Source organism: Bos indicus x Bos taurus, chromosome X (assembly GCF_003369695.1).
Source record: "Bos indicus x Bos taurus breed Angus x Brahman F1 hybrid chromosome X, Bos_hybrid_MaternalHap_v2.0, whole genome shotgun sequence".
NCBI lineage: Eukaryota > Metazoa > Chordata > Mammalia > Artiodactyla > Bovidae > Bos > Bos indicus x Bos taurus.
Genome location: NC_040105.1, coordinates 57598926 through 57620325, shown reverse-complemented (window position 1 = coordinate 57620325; position 21400 = coordinate 57598926). Strand labels below are relative to the sequence as shown.

Sequence of the window (21400 nt, the reverse complement as noted above, 5' to 3'; positions counted from 1 at the left end):
GTAGTCATCAGGGAAAATAAATCAAAACTTCAGTGACTGACTCTTCCACTGGAATGCTGAAACCACAAGGGCGGGGATTTTTGTTTATTAATGGATGTATTTACTATTGGTCTAAAAGAGCCACCTGGTCCCAAAGAATCGCAACATGACATCCCTACACATTCCCATTCCTGTCCCCATAGAACCTCACCACTCATCTTATAGACCTCCTATTGCTCACCTCACAGGCCCCCCATCACTTTCCCGAAACAAACCCTCCATCACTCATCCCAAGTCCCTTTCACTCACCCTATAGACCTCCTTTGCTCACCCCTTGAAATCCCAGCATTCACCCTGCTACTGCTGCTGCTGCTAAGTCGTTTCAGTCGTGTCCGACTCTGTGCGACCCCATAGATGGCAACCCACCAGGCTCCCCCGTCCCTGGGATTCTCCAGGCAAGAACACTGAAGTGAGTTGCCATTTTCTTCTCCAAGGCATGAAAGTGAAAGTGAAGTTGCTCAGTCGTGTCCGACTCTTAGGAACCCCATGGACTGCAGCCTACCAGGCTCCTCCATCCATGGGATTTTCCAGGCAAGAGTACTGGAGTGGGGTGCCATCGCCTTCTCCGATCATTCACCCTACAGACAGCAATTCTCACCTAACAAATCCCCCTAACTTATCCCCATTAAACTCCCTATCACATATCCCACGCATCGTTATGCCTGATCCTCCAGACTCCCCTATCACTGTTGTTCACATCATTCAGTCCAAAGGACCCCTCATTAGTCCTTCCACATGCCCCATCGCTGTCCACACAGATGCCCATCACTCAGCTGGGCCCCTCACTTTGGCTCTGCAATCAGGACCCAGAATCTTCCCAAGCCAGGCTTGGCTCCCCGTTTGCACAAAAGGGCACAACATCCCTTGAAACTCCCTTGTCTGGATGGCGTATCATCTTATCTTCCGCCCACTCAGAACCAGCTGCGGAGCCCAGCTCTGCCAGTAACAAAAATAGCATCACTCGCTCTGCGACAGCAACTTGCTTGTGAACCGGGAAATGGATAGTGCCCCCCACGACTTCTGGGGACTGCCATTCCAGCCAGAGGATATATGTGTTTTTGAGTCCGGGCAGTCCTCGTGGAATTTCAGAGGCACGATAATTGCACTTGGTGCTCTGAAAGCAGTGTGAGGCTCCGAACGGCCGCGACTGTCCTGGGAGGAAGAATGGGTGTTCCCGGCCCTGAGCTGAGTCACCGCCAGAGCAAAGGCGTGGAGATGCGGCCGATTAGGCTGTTCTGTGGGAACCGGCGGCGAGGCGGGTAATGCTAACGCGGGATAGTGGAATCAAGGCCTGAGAGACTGCTCTGCAGAAGCCTCCTTTCTAGAGCGTCTGGAGAAAGTGAAGAGTACTTTGACACAATGTTTGTATTCATTTAGGTGCTTAGACTACACTCCTCGCGCACCACTCCTTGCCTAGCGTCCTCGCCCTCCTGCGTCCTATTGCTCCTTCCCCAGGTCAGGGTCCGCCCGCTCCTGTCACTCACAGTCTGCCATGGGCTCCTTCGAACACAGAGGGTCCCGCCCACTCCTGTCACTCACAGCCTGGACTTACTGCCCGTGTCACTTAAAGTGGGCAGAAGCAGCATTTTGCAGTTCCTATCAAAGTCAAAAGAATTTAATAGAGGTTCAAAGTAAACCCTAAGGGGCATTGATTTTAGAAAATGTAACAAAGGGCTAGATTGAGGTTGGCCAAGAGCGGGACTGTATAATTAAGAAAGGCATAGGTTCTATATTGAGGCTCGCTTAAGGAAGCAAGCAAGCCACCAAGGGGTGACTCAGATGGTAAAGAATCTGCCTGCAGTGCAGGAGACCTGGATTCAATCCCTGGGTGGGAAAGATTTCCTGGTGAAGGGAATGGCCACTCACTCCAGTATTCTTGCCTGGAGAATCGTTTGGACATAGGAGCCTAGCGGGCTACAGTCCATGGAGTCGCAAAGAGTCAGACACAACTGAGTGACTAACACTGGTGGTATAGTATTTAAGAATGTCCTAGGATTCAAGACCTCTAACAGGGTGCATGGGTGAAGAAAACAACAAAAGCCTCGCTTTCAAAGTCAAACCAGAAGGGCCCTGATAGTGGAATGTTGGCCCAGTTCCAAAGTCCTTCCAGAGAGGCTTTGGAAATGGAAATGTTACCTTAGACCCAAATTTGAGATATATCAGAGAAACATTAATAGTGGTGTAGTTAACAATGACCCACAATTCACAACCTATGCCAAAGGGGCAATGATGGTGAAAGAGTCAACCAAGAACCGACTTTAAGCTTACAAGTAATGAGCACTTATGACAGAAGCATTAAATGAGGGCTGGGGTTAATGCACATAGGAGGAGAGGCACTAACAATGGAAGAGTTAGCAGATGCTTGATTTTCCGTACACGTCAAAGGAGCACAGATGGGGAGGATTTAACTGAGGCCTGTAGTCATTGTACAGACCCCAGGGAGCAACAATAGGGAAAGAGTTAACAGGCTTGAGAAAAGATTCATGCATAAATTGCCCTGATAGTGAAAAAGTGAACAGACCTCCAAGAACAGACCTCTGTATATTACCTCCTTGGGTAATATGTAGACACAAGGGGACTGTTAACTACCCTCAACATCCTAGATCCTACATCTAGATCAGAACCCATTACTGGTGGAATAGATAACAGATTCCTGAGTTCAAGGTAAAATCAGAAATTCATTCAGGTTGGAAAAAATTAAAAGAGGCCCAGGTTGGAGGACACATAAAGGGATTGTGATGGTGGAATAGCTAACGGTGACTGGGATTTGAGGTCACACAAACGGTCATGGATGACGGAAGAGTTAGCAAGGACCTGGTTTGAGTGTTGACCAGATGGGCATCAATGGTGGAACATTTCAAAGATGCCTATATTATTTTCCTATTGGTGCTGTAACAAATTACGACAAACTTATGTTGGCTTAACGCCATAGCTTTGACTACGTGGCTTAAACCAACACAAGTTTATTACGTTACACTTCTGTAGGTCAGAACTGTAGTTCTGTAGGTCAGAAGTCCAAAATGGGTTTTACTGAGCTGAAATCAAGGCGTCAGCAGGGCTATACTCCCTCTGGAGGCTCTAGGGAGAATCCATTTTCTTGCTTTTTCCATCTTCCTTAGCTCAAGACCCCTTCTCCCATCTTCAAAGCCAGCAGTATAGCATCTTTAAATCTTTCTTTGACTGTGACCTTCTGTTTCTATCATCTCACCTCTTTTTCTGACTCTGCCACTCCTCCCTCTCTGTTATTAGGGGCCTTGTGACCCATCTGGATAATCCACAATAATCTTCCCATCTCAAGATTCTTAATCACATCTGCATGCGTGTTCAGTCACTTCAGTCATGCCCAACCCTATGGACTGTAGCCCGCCAGGCTTCTCTGTCCATAGTATTCTCCAGGCAAGAATACTGGAGTGGGTTGCCATTTCCTCCTCCGGGGGATCTTTCCGACTCAGGGATCGAACCCACATCTCCTATGTCTCCTGCATTTGCAGGCAGATTCTTTACCACTAGCTCCACCCATGTAAGAAAGCAAAGCCAAGGATTAGGACATGGACATCTTTGGGAGACCATTATTCTGTCTACCATAATGCCTAATTTTGAGGTCAAACCAAAGGGTCGATGGTGGTGGAAAATTTGATTGAGACACAGGGTATTCCTAGGGGGAGACAACTGGTAGTAGATCAGGTTTGAATTCAAACCAGATGGGCATCAATGAAGGGCTCAGGCTGTTATGTCAGAATTGTTTCAAAGGCTTAGGTTCAAGACCAGACAAAGAAAATTGGTGGAAACCTCAGTAGAGACTCTAGACCAAGATCACAGGAGTATTGATTGTGGATAGGTTAACACAGACCCAGGTTTAAGGTCTAGAGTATAGGTACACTGGTGGTAGAATCCCCTGAAGAAGGAAATGGCAGCTCACTCCAGTATTCTTGCCTGGAGAATCCCATGGACAGAGGAGCCTAGCAGGCTAACGTCCATGGGGTCGCAAAGAGTCAGACATGACTGAAGCAACCTAGCATGCGTGCACAGTGGTGGAATACTTAACAGAGCCCTGGGTTTGAGATTAAACCTGAGGGCCACTGATGATTAAAGATTTAACAGATAGTCAGATAGAAAAGAGGGCCATTGGTGGTAAAATCTACAACTGTTATCTGGGTTTAATATACAGATCAGAGAGGGGAACTAATGGTGTTAAGAGACTTGGATTTGATTCACAGATGAGAAGAGGCATTGATGAAGGAAGAAATAAAAAGAGAACTTGGGTTTGGGTTTCATGCCAGACTGAACTGATGATGGAATAGTTACTTAACAGAAACATAAGTTAGATGCCCCCAAAAGTGGCTCATTGATGGCAGAAGTATTAACAGAAGCTTGTGTACAGAGAAAATTGAACAGAGAACCAGGTGCAAGTCAGACCTGAGTGGCAGTAAAACTGGAAGAGTTAACAGAGGACCAGGATCAAGGTTCAGATCTGAGGGACATAGATGGTAGAAGTATGACCCAAGACCCAGATTCAATGTGGACAACAGAGGACACAAAACCTTATGTGTGGTCTTAATTAAAGCTACAATGATATCTTGACTTCAGTAGTGTTATACAGTGGTAGTTGTGGACTGAATTGAGTCCCTCTCCCCTGCCAATTTGTGTGTTGAAGGTCTAAACCCTGGGTGACTGTATTGGAGATAGGGCCTTTAAGGAGGTAGTCATGTATGGATGTGAGAGTTGGACCGTAAAGAAGGCTGAACGCCAAAGAATTGATGCTTTCGAACTGTGGTGTTAGAGAGAGTCCCTTGGACTGCAAGGAGATCAAACCAGTCCATCCTAGAGGAAATCAACCCTGAACATTCACTGGAAGGACTGATGTTGAAGCTGAATCTCCAATGCTTTGGCCACCTGATGCAAAGAGCCGACTCATTGGAAAAGACCTTGATGCTGGGAAAGATAGAAGGCAGAAGGAGAAGGGGAAGACAGAGGACGAGATGGTTGGATGGCATCACTGACTCAATGGACATGAGTTTGGGCAAGCTCTGGGAGATGGTGAAGGACAGGGAAGCCTGGCGTGCGGCAGTCCCTGGAGTCACAGAGTCAGAACACGACTGAGCGACTGAACAACAACAGGCTAAATGAGGCTCTAAAGGTAGAGCCCTGATCTGATAGAACTGGTGTCCCTAGAAAAGAGCCAGGATCACCAGAGATCTCTATGAGACACCATGTGAGGACAAAGAGAGGAACCATCTGCAAGCCAGGAGGAGAGCTCTCAGCAGAAGCCAAATCCTGCCAGAACCTTGATCGTGGACTTTCTGGCCCCCAGAATTGTGAGAAAATAAATTTCTGTTGTTTGAGCCACCCGTTCTATGGTATTTTGTTATGGCAGCCCAAGCATACTAATACAAAGCTTTGTGCATCTTTAAGAGTTCTCTTAAATATGTGAGAAACAAGGTATGACAGAACCCCTGGAAATTAAGAACTTTTATGAAATTAAGATCAAAGCCCTATCCTTCATTGCATATTCCTGAGCCCTAGACCCAGATTTTCTGATCCAGTGGGTCAAAGGTGAGGTCCAATAATCTACATTTAACTTTTCATTTGGAAATAATTTCAAACTTACAGAAAAAGTTGTAAGAATAGTAATTATATTTACTTCTGAAATATTTGTAAATAAATGCCCCTCAATAGGGCTTCATCAGTGGCGCTAGTGGTAAAGAACCTGCCTGCCAATGCAGGAGACATAAGAGATGCGACCCATCCATTAGGTCCCTGGATCAGGAAGATCCCCTGGAGGAAGGCATGGCGACCCATTCCAGTATTCTTGCCTGGAGAATCCCATGGACAGAGGAGCCTGGCAGGCTACAGTCCATAGAGTCACAAAGAGTCGGACACGACTGAAGCAACTTAGCATGCACGCCCCTAAATACTAGTGTATTTTCCCTTAAAAGCCAGACATTATTTTCTGTATAACCACACTATAAAAATCAAGGCCAGGAAATTAACTCCAATTCGGAAATATTATCTAACCTGTAAATCTTTTTCAAAATGTGCCAATAGTCCTAATAATGCCCTCATTAGCAAAAAGAAAAAAATTTTTTTTTCTGTTCCCAGATGCAGTCCAGGATCGTGTGTTGCATTTAACTTGTTACGTCTTTCGGTCTTTTTAAACCTAGCCTTTCTTCATCTTTTATGACATTGACATTTTTTTCAAACTTGGGCAGGTTGTTTTGTAGACTGTCCCTTGGATTCATACTGATATCTCTGACTCCAATCCAAGACCACAGTGTTTATTGTAGCTTTATCTCTCTTTCCCACATTTGAAATGCCTTTCTCTGACAATGAGAAACATGACCCTTGTTATCTACGATCTATTTGTTTGCTCAAATCTTTATGTAAAGTATTTTCAGAATTCCTAAGATACCGCTATGTAAAAACAAATTTACTAACTAAACTACATTTGTGTACATTTCTTTTTGCTTTGAGCCTTATAGTATCTGGTCAAAATAAATATTGTTTCTCAAATCTACTTAGGTTAGTTATTTTCTTCCCCATGCCCTTCAGTGTGGTATTATTATTCATTTGTAGGTGGTGCTAGTGGTAAAGAACCCACTTGCCAGTGCAGGAGACACAATAGATGCGGTTCGATCCCTGGGTTGTATGATCCCCTGGAGAAGAGCCTGGCAACCCGCTCCAGTATTCTTGCCTGGAGAATCCCCACAGACAGAGGAGCTTGATGGGCTACAGTCCATAGGGTCACACAGACTTGGACTCGATTGAAGCAACTTAACACAGCACAATACAGTTAGGTTCCATTATTTCTGTTTATATCCCATTTGGGGTTCCCCTATCGTCCTAGGAGTTTGTTTTTTGTTTTTCTTTTTGCCCCACAGCGTGTAGGATCTTAATTCCCTGACCAGGGATCGGACCCACACCTCCTACATTGGGAGCATGGAGTCTTAACCACCAGACTGTCAGGGAAGTCCCCTAGTTTATTTCAATGTATTTAGTTTGCAACCACTTTCTTACTTTCCTTATTTTCCCCCTAGAGTCTGTGAAACATGAGTATGGTTCTAAGAGTCAAAGCTCCACAAAAAGCTATACTCAAAGAAATATTCCTTCCTGCTCATTCCTAGTTCCCACCCCTACTCCCTTTGGATTACAAATCTCATTCATTATCTCATGTGCAAGCCCAGAGTGAAAGTGCTGGACCCGGGAGAGGGGGTCTCTGTGATTCTACGCTCCAGTTCCCTTCTGCAGTAAATGTCTCAGAAGTCTTGATTGCAAATATCCCTGACTACTGGATTCCCTGGATGTGCTGAAGGACGGGAGGGTTCACCTGAGCTCTTGGTTGTGAGCTTATTCAGTCTAAGGATTGAGGAGTTTCACTATTTTATTTAATTTCAGTTTAATAGAAGGTAAAATTTGTCCTGGATGCTAGTGTGGCCAATATTTAGTTATTATCTCTAGAGTACTTGCTAAAATAGTAGGAAATAAAAGGCTACAGAAAATTTTTTTCTAACTAAGAAACATGAATTACAATTATCCTCTAAATAAGATCTAGTTAATTATGCAAGAGGAACTTAAAATTTTTTGTTTTGCAAAAGCAGAAAAGTTACTGTTATCAAGAAAGAAAAAATCTTCATTACAAAACCCTGCAGCATGAGGAGTGTGGAGGGCTGAGCAGATACTGAGAGTTCCTCATCCTTCGCTGCCTCCCAGGTGGTTGATGTCACATCTCTGGGGGTGGTATGCAGTGACTTGTTTTATTCAAGGCTGGAAGTAAATGATACACTGGTGACCTTAGCACCGTGTCTGGGTCCTGCTGGGGTCCCAAGATATGACAACAAGAGGTGCTGAAAGGCAATGTCACTGGCCCTGTTTGTGATTGTATTAGGGTTTAGACGTGGGCCCCAGATGCTTTTAGACAAGACGTAGAAAGGAACTAGATATCAAATTATCAACACCCGTTGGATCATAGAGAAAACAAGGGAATTCCAGAAAAAGTTGAATACTTCATTGACTACGCTAAAGTCTTTGACTGTGTGGATCACAGCAAACTGTGGAAAATTCTTAAATTTTTGGAATACCAAGCCACCTTACCTACTTCGTGAGAAACCTGTATGCAGATCAAGAAGCAACAGTTAGAACCAGACATGAAAAAAACGGACTACTTCAAAATTGGGAGAGGCGTATGTCAAGGTTGTATATTGACACCTTGCTTATTTAACTTATATGCAGAATTCATCATGCAAAATGTTGGGCTGGATGAAGCTCAAGCTGGAGTCAAGACTGATGGGAGAAATATCAATAACCTCAGATATGAAGATGACATCACCCTCATGGCAGAAAGTGAATAGGAACTAAAGAGCCTCTTGATGAGGGTGAAAGAGGAGAGTGAAAAAGCTGGCTTAAAACTCAACATTCAAAAAACTAAGATCATGGCATCCAGTCCCATCACTTCACAGCAAACAGATGGGGGAGGAAACAGAAACAGTGACAGACTATGTTTTCTTGGGGTCCAAAATCACTGTGGACCGTGACTGTAGCCATGAAATTAAAAGACGCTTACTCCTTGGAAGAAAAGCTATGACAAACCTAGATAACATTTTAAGAAGCAGAGACATCACTTTGCCAACAACGGTCCATCTAGTCAAAGCTATTGTTTTCCCAGTAGTCATATGTGGATGTGAGATGTGGACCATAAAGAAAGCTGAATGCCAAAGCATTGATGCTTTTAAACTGTGGTGCGGGAGAAGACTCTTAGAGTCCCTTGGACAGCAAGGAGATCAAACCAGTCAATCCTAAAGGAAATCCACTCTGAATATTAACTAGAAAGAATGCTTTGGCCACCTGATACGAAGAGTTGACTCTCTGGAAAAGATCCTGATGCGGGGAAAGATTGAAGACAGGAGGAGAAGGAGAAGACAGAGGATGAGATGGTTGGATGGCGTCACAGACTCAAACATTAGTTTGAGCGCACTCAGGGAGATGGTGAGGGACAGGGAAGCCTGGCTCGCTGCAGTCCATGGGGTCACAAAGAGTCGGACACTGTTGATTGAGGGACTGAACAACAGAACAGTAAGTAAAAGCACAGGCTTTGGACTCAATTCAACTTGGGGTGAACTCCAGCCCTGCTACCTACTGATTATGTAACCAAGTTGCTTAACTCTCTGCATCTCAGTCTTAGCATCTGCACAAAAGGAATGATAACACTACTCAACTCAAGGGGATGAAAATTAAATGGGATGATGCACATAAATGGCTTTGTGTTTAGCACATGGGTTACTGCCCTGTTCTCCTTGCCCTAAGAAGGAGGAGGCACTTAGATCAGAGATGTAATGGAAAGCCCAAGGGGTATTGGTGACCTATTGGGGGGTGGGGGTGGGTGTAGAAAAGACTTTCTAGAAAAAGTGACTTCTGAGCCCCCTGAGGGACACAGCAAGCCCTAATTACAAGGATATTCTTTTTAATACTACTGTTGCAAATATTAGTATTGGGTAAAGCATGTTTCTGGTTATTGGATCTTCCAGAAAAAGCACATATTTAAAAGTTTTTTTTTTTTTTTTGGACTGGCGACTCGTTTAATATATGATATTATACATGTTTCAATGCCATTCTCCCAAATCATCCCACCCTCTCCCTCTCCCACAGAGTCCAAAAGACTGTTCTATACATCAGTGTCTCTTTTGCTGTTTCGTATACAGGGTTATTGTTACCATCTTTCCAAATTCCATATATATGCGTTAGTATACTGTATTGGTTTTTTTCTTTCTGGCTTACTTCACTCTGTGTAATAGGCTCCAGTTTCACCCACCTCATTAGAACTGATTCAAATGTATTCTTTATAATGGCTGAGTAATACTCCATTGTGTATATGTACCATAGCTTTCTTAAGTTTTTTTTTTTTTTTTTTCTTAAGTTTAAAATTCTTGAGTTATTAGAAAGGCCATATGATGCCCTAAGAAAGACCCCATATCTGAGGAAGTTGGAGACTGATGGGAAGGATTTGAGATGGCAGCCTGCCTCGGATATACCATTTGAAAATGAAAGTGTTAGTCGCTCAGTCGTGTCTGACTCTTTGCGACCCCATGGTCGGTCCATGGGATTCTCCAGGGAAGAATCCTGGAGTGGGTTGCCATTCCCTTCTGCAGGGGAGCTTCCCGACCCAGGGATCAAACCCGGGTCTCCTGCATTGCAGCCAGATTCTTTACCATATGAGCTACCAGAGAAGCTAGATGTACCATTTATTAAAACCAAACAAACACACAGCAGAGGGTAGAAAGAGGTAAGCTGAATGGAAAGGTAACATCTGAGCATGTGTGCTAATGGACCTACGTAACTGGGAGTGGCCAGTTTTGGCGGGAGGCAATCCTGCCTCAAGCAGGAAACTTCAAGTTTCCACCCACTTTGAAAAGGCACTCCTGTCCCCGGAGAGTGAACCGTTAGGTGACCCCATTCCTGCCTCTCTTGCCCCGCCTACTCTCCTGATCTCCGATTGGCCAGATCAAGTTGGCTAACTGTTCTGATTTGTTGATTGTCCTTGGTCGGTTGAACTGCGGGATTTCGTCGCGACATCTCGTGGGATTTCGTCCTGACGTCGAGCGGCACTTCGGCACCGCTTCACGTCTGAGGTAAGCTCTCTCAGGGTCTCTCTAGACAGGTTAAGGGGAGCAAGCAAAAAAACTGGGACCTACTGTTGTTGATAATTCAAGCAACCGAATATTTTCTGGACCTCCTAACATCCTCAAACGGAGAAGGGAATGGCACCCCACTCCAGTACTCTTGCCTGGAAAATCCCATGGACGGAGGAGCCTGGTAGGCTGCGGACCATGGGGTCGCGAAGAGTCGGACACGACTGGGCGACTTCACTTTAACTTTTCACTTTCATGCCTTGGAGAAGGAAATGGCAACCCACTTCAGTGTTCTTGCCTGGAGAATCCCAGGGACGGGGGAGCCTCGTGGGCTACCGTCTCTGGGGTCGCACAGAGTCAGACACGACTGAAGCGACTTACGAGCAGCAGCAGCAGCAGCTGGTATAAAGAATCAATGTTCTTGGCCTCAGACTCTCCCTGCCCTGAGAGAAACTCCCAAAGCTCTCCCCTCCTGAGAGAAACTCCCAATGCCATATTCTCAGCCTGAGTGATGGGTGATCCTATAGTGTCAGAGGTGCTAGCTCTCTTCACTTTAATAATTTTCAAAAAGGTAGTAAAAATCAAGATATATTGATTTACAATACATTAATTTCACACATACAACAAATTGATTCCATGTATTTATAGATTAAGTGAGTGAAGTCGCTCAGTCGTGTCCGACTCTTTGCGACCCCATGGACTGTAGCCCACCAGGCTTTTCTGTCCATGGGATTCTCTGTCCATGGGATTCTCCAGGCAAGAATCCTGGAGTGGGTTGCCATTTCCTTCTCCAGGGGTTCTTCCCGACCCAGGGATCGAACCCGGGTCTCCTGTATTGCAGGCAGACACTTTAACCTCTGAGCCACCAGGGAAGCCCATTTATAGATTATACTTCCTTTAATGTTATTACAAAATAATGACTATGTTTTTTGTATTGTACAATATGTCCTTATTGCTTATTTATTTTATACATAGCAGTTTGTGTCTCTTAATCTCCTATCCCTATCTTTCCCCTCCTGTCTTCTCTCCTCACTGATAAGCACTAATTTGTTCTGTTTATCTGTGAATCTGTTTTTTTGTTGTTGTTGTTGTTATGCTCATTTCTTTGTTGTTTTCTTTAAGATCCTGTGAATAAGTGATAACATATGGTATGTGTCTTCTTCTGTCTGATTTATTTCACTAACATAATACACACCAAGTCCATTCATGTTGCAAATGACAAGATTTTATTCTTTTTATGACTGAGTAGTATTCCCTTGTGTGTGTCACTCACACACATGCACATATATATATACCACAGCTTCATCCATGATCTGTTTATAGATACTTAAGTTGCTTTCTATGTCTTGGCTAGTATAAATAATGGTGCCATGCATATTAGGCTGTGTGTATCTTTTCAAATTAATGCTTTTGTTTTGTTTCAGATATATACCCAGGAATGGAATTTCTGGGTCGATTGTTGTTCTATTTTTACTTTTTTGATGTACCTTCACACTGTTTTCCACAGTGACTATACCAATTTACATTCCCACCAACAATATACAAAAGTACCCTTTTTTCCACATCCTCCCCCAATGTTTATGGTTTGTGGTCTTTTTGATGATAGCCATTCTGGGAGGTGTGAGGTGATATCTCATAGTGTTGGGTTTTTTTTAATATTTATTTATTTGGCTGCACTGGGTCTTAGTTGTGGTACATGGGATCTTCAATCTTCATTGCTACATGCAGAATCTTTCGTTAAGGCATGCAAAATCTTTTTAGTTGCCCCATGTGTACTCTTAGTTGTGGCAGGTGAACTCTTAATTGAGGCACGTGAACTCTTAGTTGCAGCATGGGGGATCTAGTTCCCTGACTAGGAACTGAACCCAGGCCCCCTGCATTGGGCGCATGGAGTCTTAGCTGCTGGACCACCAGGGAAGTCCCTCTCATTGTGGTTTTGATTTGCATTTCTATGATGATTAGCAATATTGGGCATCTTTTCATTGACTTGGCTGTTTGCATGTCTTCTTCAGAAAAATGCCTTTTCAGTTATTCTGCCCATTTCTAAATGGGGTTGTTTGGTTTTTTAATATTTTTATAAGCTATTTATATAATTTAGAAATTAACCCTTTATCACTCATATCATTTGCAAATATTTCTCTCTTTCAGTAGGTTGTCTTTTTGTTTTGTCAGTGGTTTCCTTTGCTGTGAAAAAGCTTTTAAGTTTAATGAGGTACCATGTTTTGGTTTTGTTTAGTTTGCTGTAAGAGACAGGTCCAAAACATATTGCTACAATATATGTCAAAGAGTGTTCTGTCTATTTTCTTCTAGGAGTTTTATGGTCTTATATTTAGGTCTGTAATCCATTTTGAGTTTATTTTTTATATGGTGTAAGAAAATGTTCTAATTTCATTATTTACATGCAGCTGTCCAATATTCCTAGCACCACTTATTGAAGGGAATTGTCTTTTCTCCCTCGTATATTTTTGTCTCCTTTGTCACAGATTAATTGACCATATGTGCATGGGTTTGTTTCTGGACTTTATAATCTGTTCCATCTATCTGTGTGTCTGGTTTTGTGCCAGTACTATATTGTTTTGACTACTGTAGCTTTGTAGTATAGTCTGAAGACACCTTCAGCTACTAGTTTGTGAGTGTGATACCCCCAGCTCTGTTCTTGTTTCTCAAGATTATTTTGGCTATTTGGGGTCTTTTGGGTTTCCACACAAAATTTAAAATTATTTGTTCTAGTTCTGTGAAAAATGCCATCTCTAGGTAATCTCTTATGATCCTTTATATTTATGTGGTGTTGGTTGTAACTTCTCCTTCATTTCTGATTTTATTGATTTGGGCCTAGTAATACACTTTAAATCCACTCATATTAGTGATCTTCATTTCTTTTCAACCGAGCAAAATCCCACATCCCTCTGCCTGAAAACTGAAACCTTTCAATCAGAGACACCGTATGACCTCTGGGACTTACCTCCCCTCCCCTCCTTTGCCTCAAAACAGCCCCCCTCAATAATACTATGCATTCACTTCACTACTTCCCCAACAAGTGTCTGATATCTTTCCTTCAAAATAAGCCAAACCAGGCAAACTACTAACAACAATAACCAACCTCCCTCAAAGACTCAATGCTACTTTGATCATGACAGAAAACATGTCATCCCTAATCACTACTTCTCTCAGAGACCTCCAGCTTCCTGTTCTCATCTGATTTCCCCACCCTCATGTCCTTGCTCAAGGACAGATAAGCCAAGGATGGAGAAAAGTAGAACCTTAATTACAGGTGACTAACTGAATGTGGACTTCCTTCAACACTTTATCCCCCGACAGAACCTTTGGCCTTGTGACTGGAGAGACCCAGGCTGTGTTCCTTCTAGATAAGCGCCATGAACAGAGGCAGCTTCTGGGAAAACCCCAGGGAAGACAGGAAGAAATTAGAGAAGAAATCCAAGGTGAGTTGATCTGGAGAGGGCAGAGGAGTGGCCCAGGGGACATTGTATGGTGACTAGATTTCTGGGCATTGGGGGTTGGGGGAGGGTCAGAGGCACTGGGGACAAGGAGCAGCATGTCAAGGGGAGATCCAGAGCTTCTGGCCCTCATTCTGTCCTTGCCTGGTATCCTTGGGTAAAAGATCTGTGATCTTGCACTGGATTGGATGGTTCTCAGTCTATTCTGGAAGGTGAGAGAAGAGCATGCCACCAGCATTAAGCACCTACTACATGCCAGACGAGAGCCTAGGCGATGTTACCCATTTTCTCTGTTAGCCATGACTAGAGAGGGTTTATTAGCTCTACTTTATAGGTCTAACATGGAGGCCCTGCAGCCAAGGAAGAGTTCCTGGCTGAAAGTCAGACATGTTTAGCTGAATCATTGCTGGGATTTATTTTTCTTTCTTTTTTAGACTTTCAAGACTATTTCCCAATACTTCTCTAAGAAAGAGTGGGCACGTCTGGGATACTCGGAGAAAATCACCTATGTGAATATGAAGAGAAACTATGAAACCATGACTAGACTAGGTAATAGGAAGTTCTGGGTTCAGACAAGGCTGGGAATAAATGACGATTCCTCTTTACAAGCCATGGTTTATTCTTCTTAGGCTATGCCAAGTGTCCCACATTTGTCCTTTTCTGTGCGAAGAAATCCCAGGGCAGTTTTCAACCCTTCTGCTCTTTTAAATCCTGTGCAGGGCTGTGGGCTGAGAGTGGCCACAGAGATGCTCAGACCTGGATTCTATGCATTTCTCTCTCACTGGCCGTGGTTCAGATTCCCCCTGCCCAGCTGATGAGCTTTACTGTTGGTGCTGTGTCCCAGCATTTCCCCCTCCTCTCAGGTTGTTTGTTAAGAAACAAATATTGTGCATCATTCTAGGTCTCCAGTGTACCCCACCGGCTTTCATGTGTCCTAAAAATGGAGCCACAAAATCCAAGCGCTGTGATTCTAAAACTAAGAACCCCAGGGAAAAGGGTAAGTGACAGGAAATGAGTCTCCTGAAGCCCATTTATGCGGGGTTCCAGATGGGGAAAGATTCTCAGGACTTTGTTCCCTCAAAAGCATCATGGTTAAGTGAAAAAAAATGGAATGCAGAGGGTTAAGCACAGTCAGAGGCCATTCATATATAATCCTAAAACATGCAAAACGAGAATATATATATTTTTATGGATAGAAAGTATTTGGTAAATGTATAAAAACGTGAATGAGAATAAAACCCATCAAACTCTGGAGTGAAGAAGTGGAAAAGGAAGGAGGGTAGGGATCAGTGAGGGCCACACAGATGGCTTCAGCTGTGACTTGTCCATAGTGTTTTGTTATGTTTTGAATAAAGAGCTCAGAGCGATCTGAAGTAGTTGTGAGATAATGTTGAAATCCTACTAGACCCAATGGTAGATGCACGTTTCAAATATTATTGTCCATCATTTTATGCATGTTTGAAACATTTCTTTTTTAAAGGAGTTAGTTCTTGCTAAGCACCATTAATGAATCACAGGATGATTAAGAAAAATTTGAAGTGTAAATCCACCCAAAACTTCCAAAATAATAGTGCATAGGTATTGGGTAACTATCTTAAGAAAGTGATTAACATATTATGTAATGACATATGGCTGTTTGCTTGCGTTTTATCAAAACCAAATAGTTGTCTCACTCCTAATCGAACCTGGTTCTGTGTGTTGAGTTTGGAAGAGAGTTTAAGAGAGTAATCTTCCACACATTGACCTTTCCTACTGGTCAATGAGCAGAGGCAATGTAAGGTTTTAAAAAAGTGACAGAGTCTAGAAATCTGAGCAGTGTATGTACTCACTTAAAAAGGGGATGGGATGTGTTCATTTGCTCTTTTGCTCTGACAGCATAGTTGTGAGAAGACAGGGTGAGAATGTTCAAAATGTCTCCAGTAACCCTTTGACTCTCTAGTTTAACAGGCCGGATTCCACAAGCTCCCAAAATTACTGTAAGAGGGCTAAAAACCCAGTGCTTGAGTAGCTACAAGGTTTTTGATATTAAAGAGGTATCTTTATACTGGAAACATTCCATAACCACTGGACTAAATCATCCATGGTTCATTTCACACTTAACAGCTTCATTAAGGTGTAATTGACCTACTGTGAAATTCACCATTTTAAGTATAGAGTGATTTTTGGCTAAAGACCAATCAATTTACTTCTTTGGGGAAAAACGTAAGAAATACATAATAGGATAGGATAAGGCAGTGATGGGGTTTAGTTTACATTTTATAAACCATAGAAGAAAAATTCTGAATAGATGCTGCAAATAAATAGCAAAATCATTGTTATTCAGAGGCTGGTCTCAGAGTAACTCTTTGATAATAAGTGGACTCGTCACCCTCTGCTGCAGAAATCCCTGATACCACAGGAGTCTCTGCAGTTTGAGAATATTTACCAACAACAAAAACAAATTTCTGACTTGTCACCTCCTTTTAGATGAACCTCCTCAAGGGACTTCCAACATGCAAGGGGGAAAATGCCAGAAGGTGAGTGCCTCGCAAATCCAAAGGACCAGAGACTGTTTATCTCTCCGTAGATGTGAATATTGGGATAAAAGTGGGAAAATAGCCTGGCCCTCACTGCCTCCCTTTGCTGATCTCTTTATCACAGTTCCTGATGTAGTTCAGTTCAGTCGCTCAGTCGTGTCTGACTCTTTGCGACCCCATGAATCGCAGCACGCCAGGCCTCCCTGTTCACCACCATCTCCCGGAGTTCACTCAAACTTATGTCCATCGAGTCGGTTATGCCATCCAGCCATCTCATCCTCTGTCGTCCCCTTTTCCTCCTGCCCCCAATCCCTCCCAGCATCAGAGTCTTTTCCAATGAGTCAACTCTTCGCATGAGGTGGCCAAAGAACTGGAGTTTCAGCTTTAACATCATTTGTTCCAAAGAACACCCCAGGGCTGATCTTTAGAATGGACTGGTTGGATCTCCTTGCAGTCCAAGGGACTCTCAAGAGTCTTCTCCAACACCACAGTTCAAAAGCATCAATTCCTCGGCGCTCAGCTTTCTTCACAGTCCAACTCTCGCATCCATACATGACCACTGGAAAAACCATAGCCTTGACTAGATGGACCTTTGTTGGCAAAGTAATGTCTCTGCTTTCCAATATGCTACCTAGGTTGGTCATAACTTTTCGTCCAAGGAGTAAGCGTCTTTAAATTTCATGGCTGCAGTCCTGATGTAGTACCAAGAGCTAAATAATAATTAACAACAATTGTAATAGTTGTTACTTCTTTTGATTTCATAGTGATGACAGATACTATTTTAGGCAATTCACATGGATTAGTGTATTTAGCCCTTAAAACCTCTATGATGTTACTGCCATTTTATCCCCAAATAATAATGAAGTTATTATTAGTATTATTAAATACTACTACTCATAATAATGCAGATACTGTCGTACAGTGATGTTAAATAATCTGCTTGAGACCACAATGGCTGTTCTCTTCTCCAGAGGATCTTACTGACCCAGGGATCAGACCTGGATCTCTTGCATTGCAGGAAGATTCTTTACATCTGAGCCACCAGGGAAGCCCAACAGTGGCAGTGGTAGTAGTCTAATCCAAAGCCCCAAGCCATTTCCAAACCTATAAGCTTTTCCACACGTTTCTGAAGCTCAGGCGTTTCCCCTAAACTTTGCAGATGCTGCTGACACTTCTGTTTAGACACCCACTCTCACAACAGGGCCCCTTTTGTGTTGCTTGGGAATCACTTGAACTGTCAGCCTCTCTCTTCTGTGAGCTCCTTAGGGACCTTGTCTGCCCCTGAGGCATCTCTGAAGTCCCAGTTCCAGCCCAGGAAGACCCTTAGAGGTTTATTGAATGAGTTCTTCTGCAATTGCAGGTTAAACTATAGTTTAGAGGGTAAAGGGATCTGGTGGTTGGGTTACCAGTAGCAGTGTGGACACGGTTGAAGAGAGAATTCAAAGAGGGATCATAAAAGTGTTTGTTTTTATTGTTATCACATTTAAACAGCATTTATAGCCTTAGAAAGTTCTTTCACTTAGCTTGTTTTACAGTTATTGTTCACTGATGCATAAATAAGGGAGCTGATTATATAGTTATCGTTCACAGTTTTATAAACAAGAGCTGAATGAAGGTTGGCTTTAAGATCGTTGGTCAGCGACACACCCTGACACAAGTAGAATTGGTACAGGAACCACCTCACCTAATTCCACATGAAATGTTCTTGCCGAGGTAGGACAGGATGCAACATCTGGCACCACCTTCTTGGCTGTCTGCGTGAATTTATGTGAACCATTCTCTCTTCTCCTTTCCCTATATTCATCTCTCCCACACCATTTGCCAGCAGCGTTTTGTCCCCTCTGCACATTGTTCCATTTGCTCTCCCCGCAGCTGTCAACCATCTTATCTTCAATCCCTTAGATTTTATAGAAGCCCCTCCTCATTTTCACAGACCTCATGGATCGTTAGAACGCTCTACTTTCCCAAATCTTCCGTGTACCACACTCCTGCTCACTTGGAGATTTCTCTTGGTGAGGGTGTCAGTCTGGAAAAAGCATGAAAACAAGCGTTCTAATCCTGGAAACGCCCTTCATTTAGACCATTCCATTTCCTTCTAACTTCCTAGATTCTTCGTAATTTAGGTACAGGTAACATAATGATCCCTCAGACTTGTTGAGGACGTTAATTAAGGTACTGCACAAGAAAACACTTTGTAAGCTCTAAAGCACTTGAGAAATGGATACTGATTGTATGTGACTTTCACGTTAAAAAGGTGATGCCCAAGAAGCCTGTAAAGGGAAAAAAACGTTCAAAGATAGTACCAGGAACATCAGGCCCAGAGCAGGCTCAGAGACAGCTGCGCTCCCAGGCAAAAGCAAGTATCTCTGCTCAGCAGAGTAAGAAAACAGCAGGTAAGAGAAACCACTTTTCTTACTTGTTTGGGAACAACTCCTCTGTCTTCCCTGGCCATGTTCAAGTGAATGGGTTAGCCATGGGAGATGGATCCTGGACAGGCCTAGGGCCAGGCTGGGCTGAGAGCTTGCTCAGCTCCAGCTGAAACATTTGAGCTGACTTCCAGGGTCCTCATTGCTGGGGCCTGGGTTTGATCCCTGATCAAGGAACTAAGATCCCACAAACCACTTGGCATGGCCAAATTTGTTTTAAAAACGTGTAACTTACAGAATCACAGATCTGAGTTGTCATCCATATGAAAGCCATGTAACTGGGGGCAAGCCTTTCAAATTCTCTGAGCTCCAGATTCCTAGTCCATAAAATGGAAATAAAGAATCCAAGTTCACAGGCTGTTCAAAGGTGTTCAATTCAAGGGACTTCCCTGGCAGTCCAGTGGTTAAGACTGCACCTACTCTGCAGGGAGCATGGGTTCAATCCCTGGTGGGGGAACTCAGGTCATTCCATCTGTGATAACTTGGGAACACATCTTACTCAGAGTTTTATCCCCACCCTCAGCTCAATGCCTGACACACGATATGCCTTTAATATCTGCTGAGTGAAAGACGGTCGGAATAAATGTGGTAAGTAATCTGAATTACTTACTGGTGAAAGGAGCCAGAAGCTAAAACTCTAACTGCTGTTTGGTGTGTATTGGTGTGGGTCTAACCTCTCAGCCTCTTTGAGCCAGAAAGTGTGCAAAACAGACTGTGTAGAAGTCCTGTGGACACCTGGGGAGGGAGGAGGCATCTCCTTATCTCACAAAACAGGACCCGACACTCCCTAACCCACCCAACACCCATGTACCAACTCTTCTCCAGGATCCAAGAAAAAGAAGGTTTCTGCCATCAGACTGCGAGAAAGAAAACCGGTTGCCTACGAAGAGATCAGTGATCCTGAGGAAGAATCCAATGGAAACACGGTTGATGTGTGGGCCAACAGAGGGCAAAAAAGAGAACCAGTTGCCCAAGAAGAGATCAGCGATCACGAGGAAGAATCCAATAGAAACACAGTTAATGTTTGGGCCAACAGACTGCGAAAAAGAAAACCAGTGGCCTATGAAGAGATCAGTGATCCCGAGGAAGAGGAAGATGAAGATGACTAAATCTGTAAGTAAGCTTTCTCTCCATCCCCACATCCCCACAAAAGGCACTGTTCTCTTATGTTAGTTGTATCCTGTCTTGTCACTTGTTCCTTTCTCCCAGTCCCTTGGGGGTGCAGCTCTGAGGCTAAATGAGAAGGATTCCCATGCTTTTTCTACTTCCTGCTCTGTATATCCAGAGATCTTCCCTCCCCAGGATGCTGTGGGCTCCCAAACCCCAGGTCAGCTTCTAGCATGTAGGCGACACATTCCTCTAGCCGAAAACCTCACTGGACAGTTGACAGAGTCGCTGCAGCCTGAACACAAGGTTGGTCTTCAGGAGCAGTGAGAGGTGCACATAGACCACAAGGCAGGATGGAATGGGAGTGCACAGGGGCCATGCAGGTCAAAATGAGGAGCTGAATAGTAATTTATCAGTCAGTGGGGGCTCATTGTCACTTATTTTCCTTCTCTTTCCTTGCCTCAGCCTCACGGATGTGACAAGTGCCCAAGATAAGAAGCAGAACTTGGTGGCTGTTCATGAACATGGCACGGCTATGAATTCCTAGCACATGAAATAAACAGTTCACAACAGTTAAACATGATTTTCCTTACTATGTGCCAAGCATTATTAGTTATTAAAGTTGTGTTAATGAGCAAGACATATACCTGCCGTGTGTTTCTGTCTGTGTATCCATGCTTCTAGGGCTTCCCAGGTGGTGCTAGTGGTAAAGAACCTGCCTGCCAATGCAGGAGGCAAGAGACGCAGGTTTGATCCCTGGGTCAGGGCAATCCCCTGGAGGAGGGCATTGGCAACCCACTCCAGTATTCTTGCCTAGAAAATCTGATGGACAGAGGAGTCTGGAAGGCTACATACAGTTCATGGGATCGCACAAAGTTGGACACGACTGAAGTGACTTAGCATGCACACACATCCATGCCGCTGCCTTAAAAATAAACAAATATTGTCAGATATTCTTTGTACAGAACAGCACTAACCTCCCCCTCTCCAGATGTAACTACTGAGGGCAGTTCTGTGTGTTTTATTGCAAACGGTTTTCTCTATATTTACACACATCCACAGGGTACCAATATGAGCATCTCTCACCTGCTTTTCCTCTTTAGCAGCATGTCCTGAACAAGTCTGTCTCACTCTGTTTCCTGTTCCACACATGCTCCAAACCTCCATTATTCATTCACTCAGCATCGGTCACTGACAATAGACATTTACAAGATTTTCCCAGTTGTTTGCTCTTCCCA

At 43.7% G+C, this 21400-nt stretch overlaps 1 protein-coding gene across 1 annotated transcript; it reads left to right on the top strand.

The window, feature by feature from the left end:
- Window positions 1–10633: 10633 nt before the first annotated feature.
- On the top strand, window positions 10634–20806 carry LOC113887566 (protein SSX1-like). The gene is made up of 8 exons (XM_027534751.1): window positions 10634–10658; window positions 13977–14098; window positions 14548–14662; window positions 15015–15110; window positions 16580–16629; window positions 18884–19022; window positions 19881–20168; window positions 20628–20806. The coding sequence occupies exons 2-7, from the start codon at window positions 14033–14035 to the stop codon at window positions 20162–20164; spliced, it is 750 nt and encodes a 249-aa protein (XP_027390552.1). The 5' UTR covers window positions 10634–10658; window positions 13977–14032; the 3' UTR covers window positions 20165–20168; window positions 20628–20806.
- Window positions 20807–21400: the final 594 nt, after the last annotated feature.

Coding starts and splice junctions, on each gene's coding strand:
- LOC113887566 (XM_027534751.1), top strand. CDS start 14,033: ATGAACAGAGGCAGCTTCTGGGAAAACCCCAGGGAAGACAGGAAGAAA. Junction 14,099..14,547: donor AATTAGAGAAGAAATCCAAG/GTGAGTTGATCT, acceptor TTTCTTTTTTAG/ACTTTCAAGACTATTTCCCA. Junction 16,630..18,883: donor AAGGGGGAAAATGCCAGAAG/GTGAGTGCCTCG, acceptor CACGTTAAAAAG/GTGATGCCCAAGAAGCCTGT.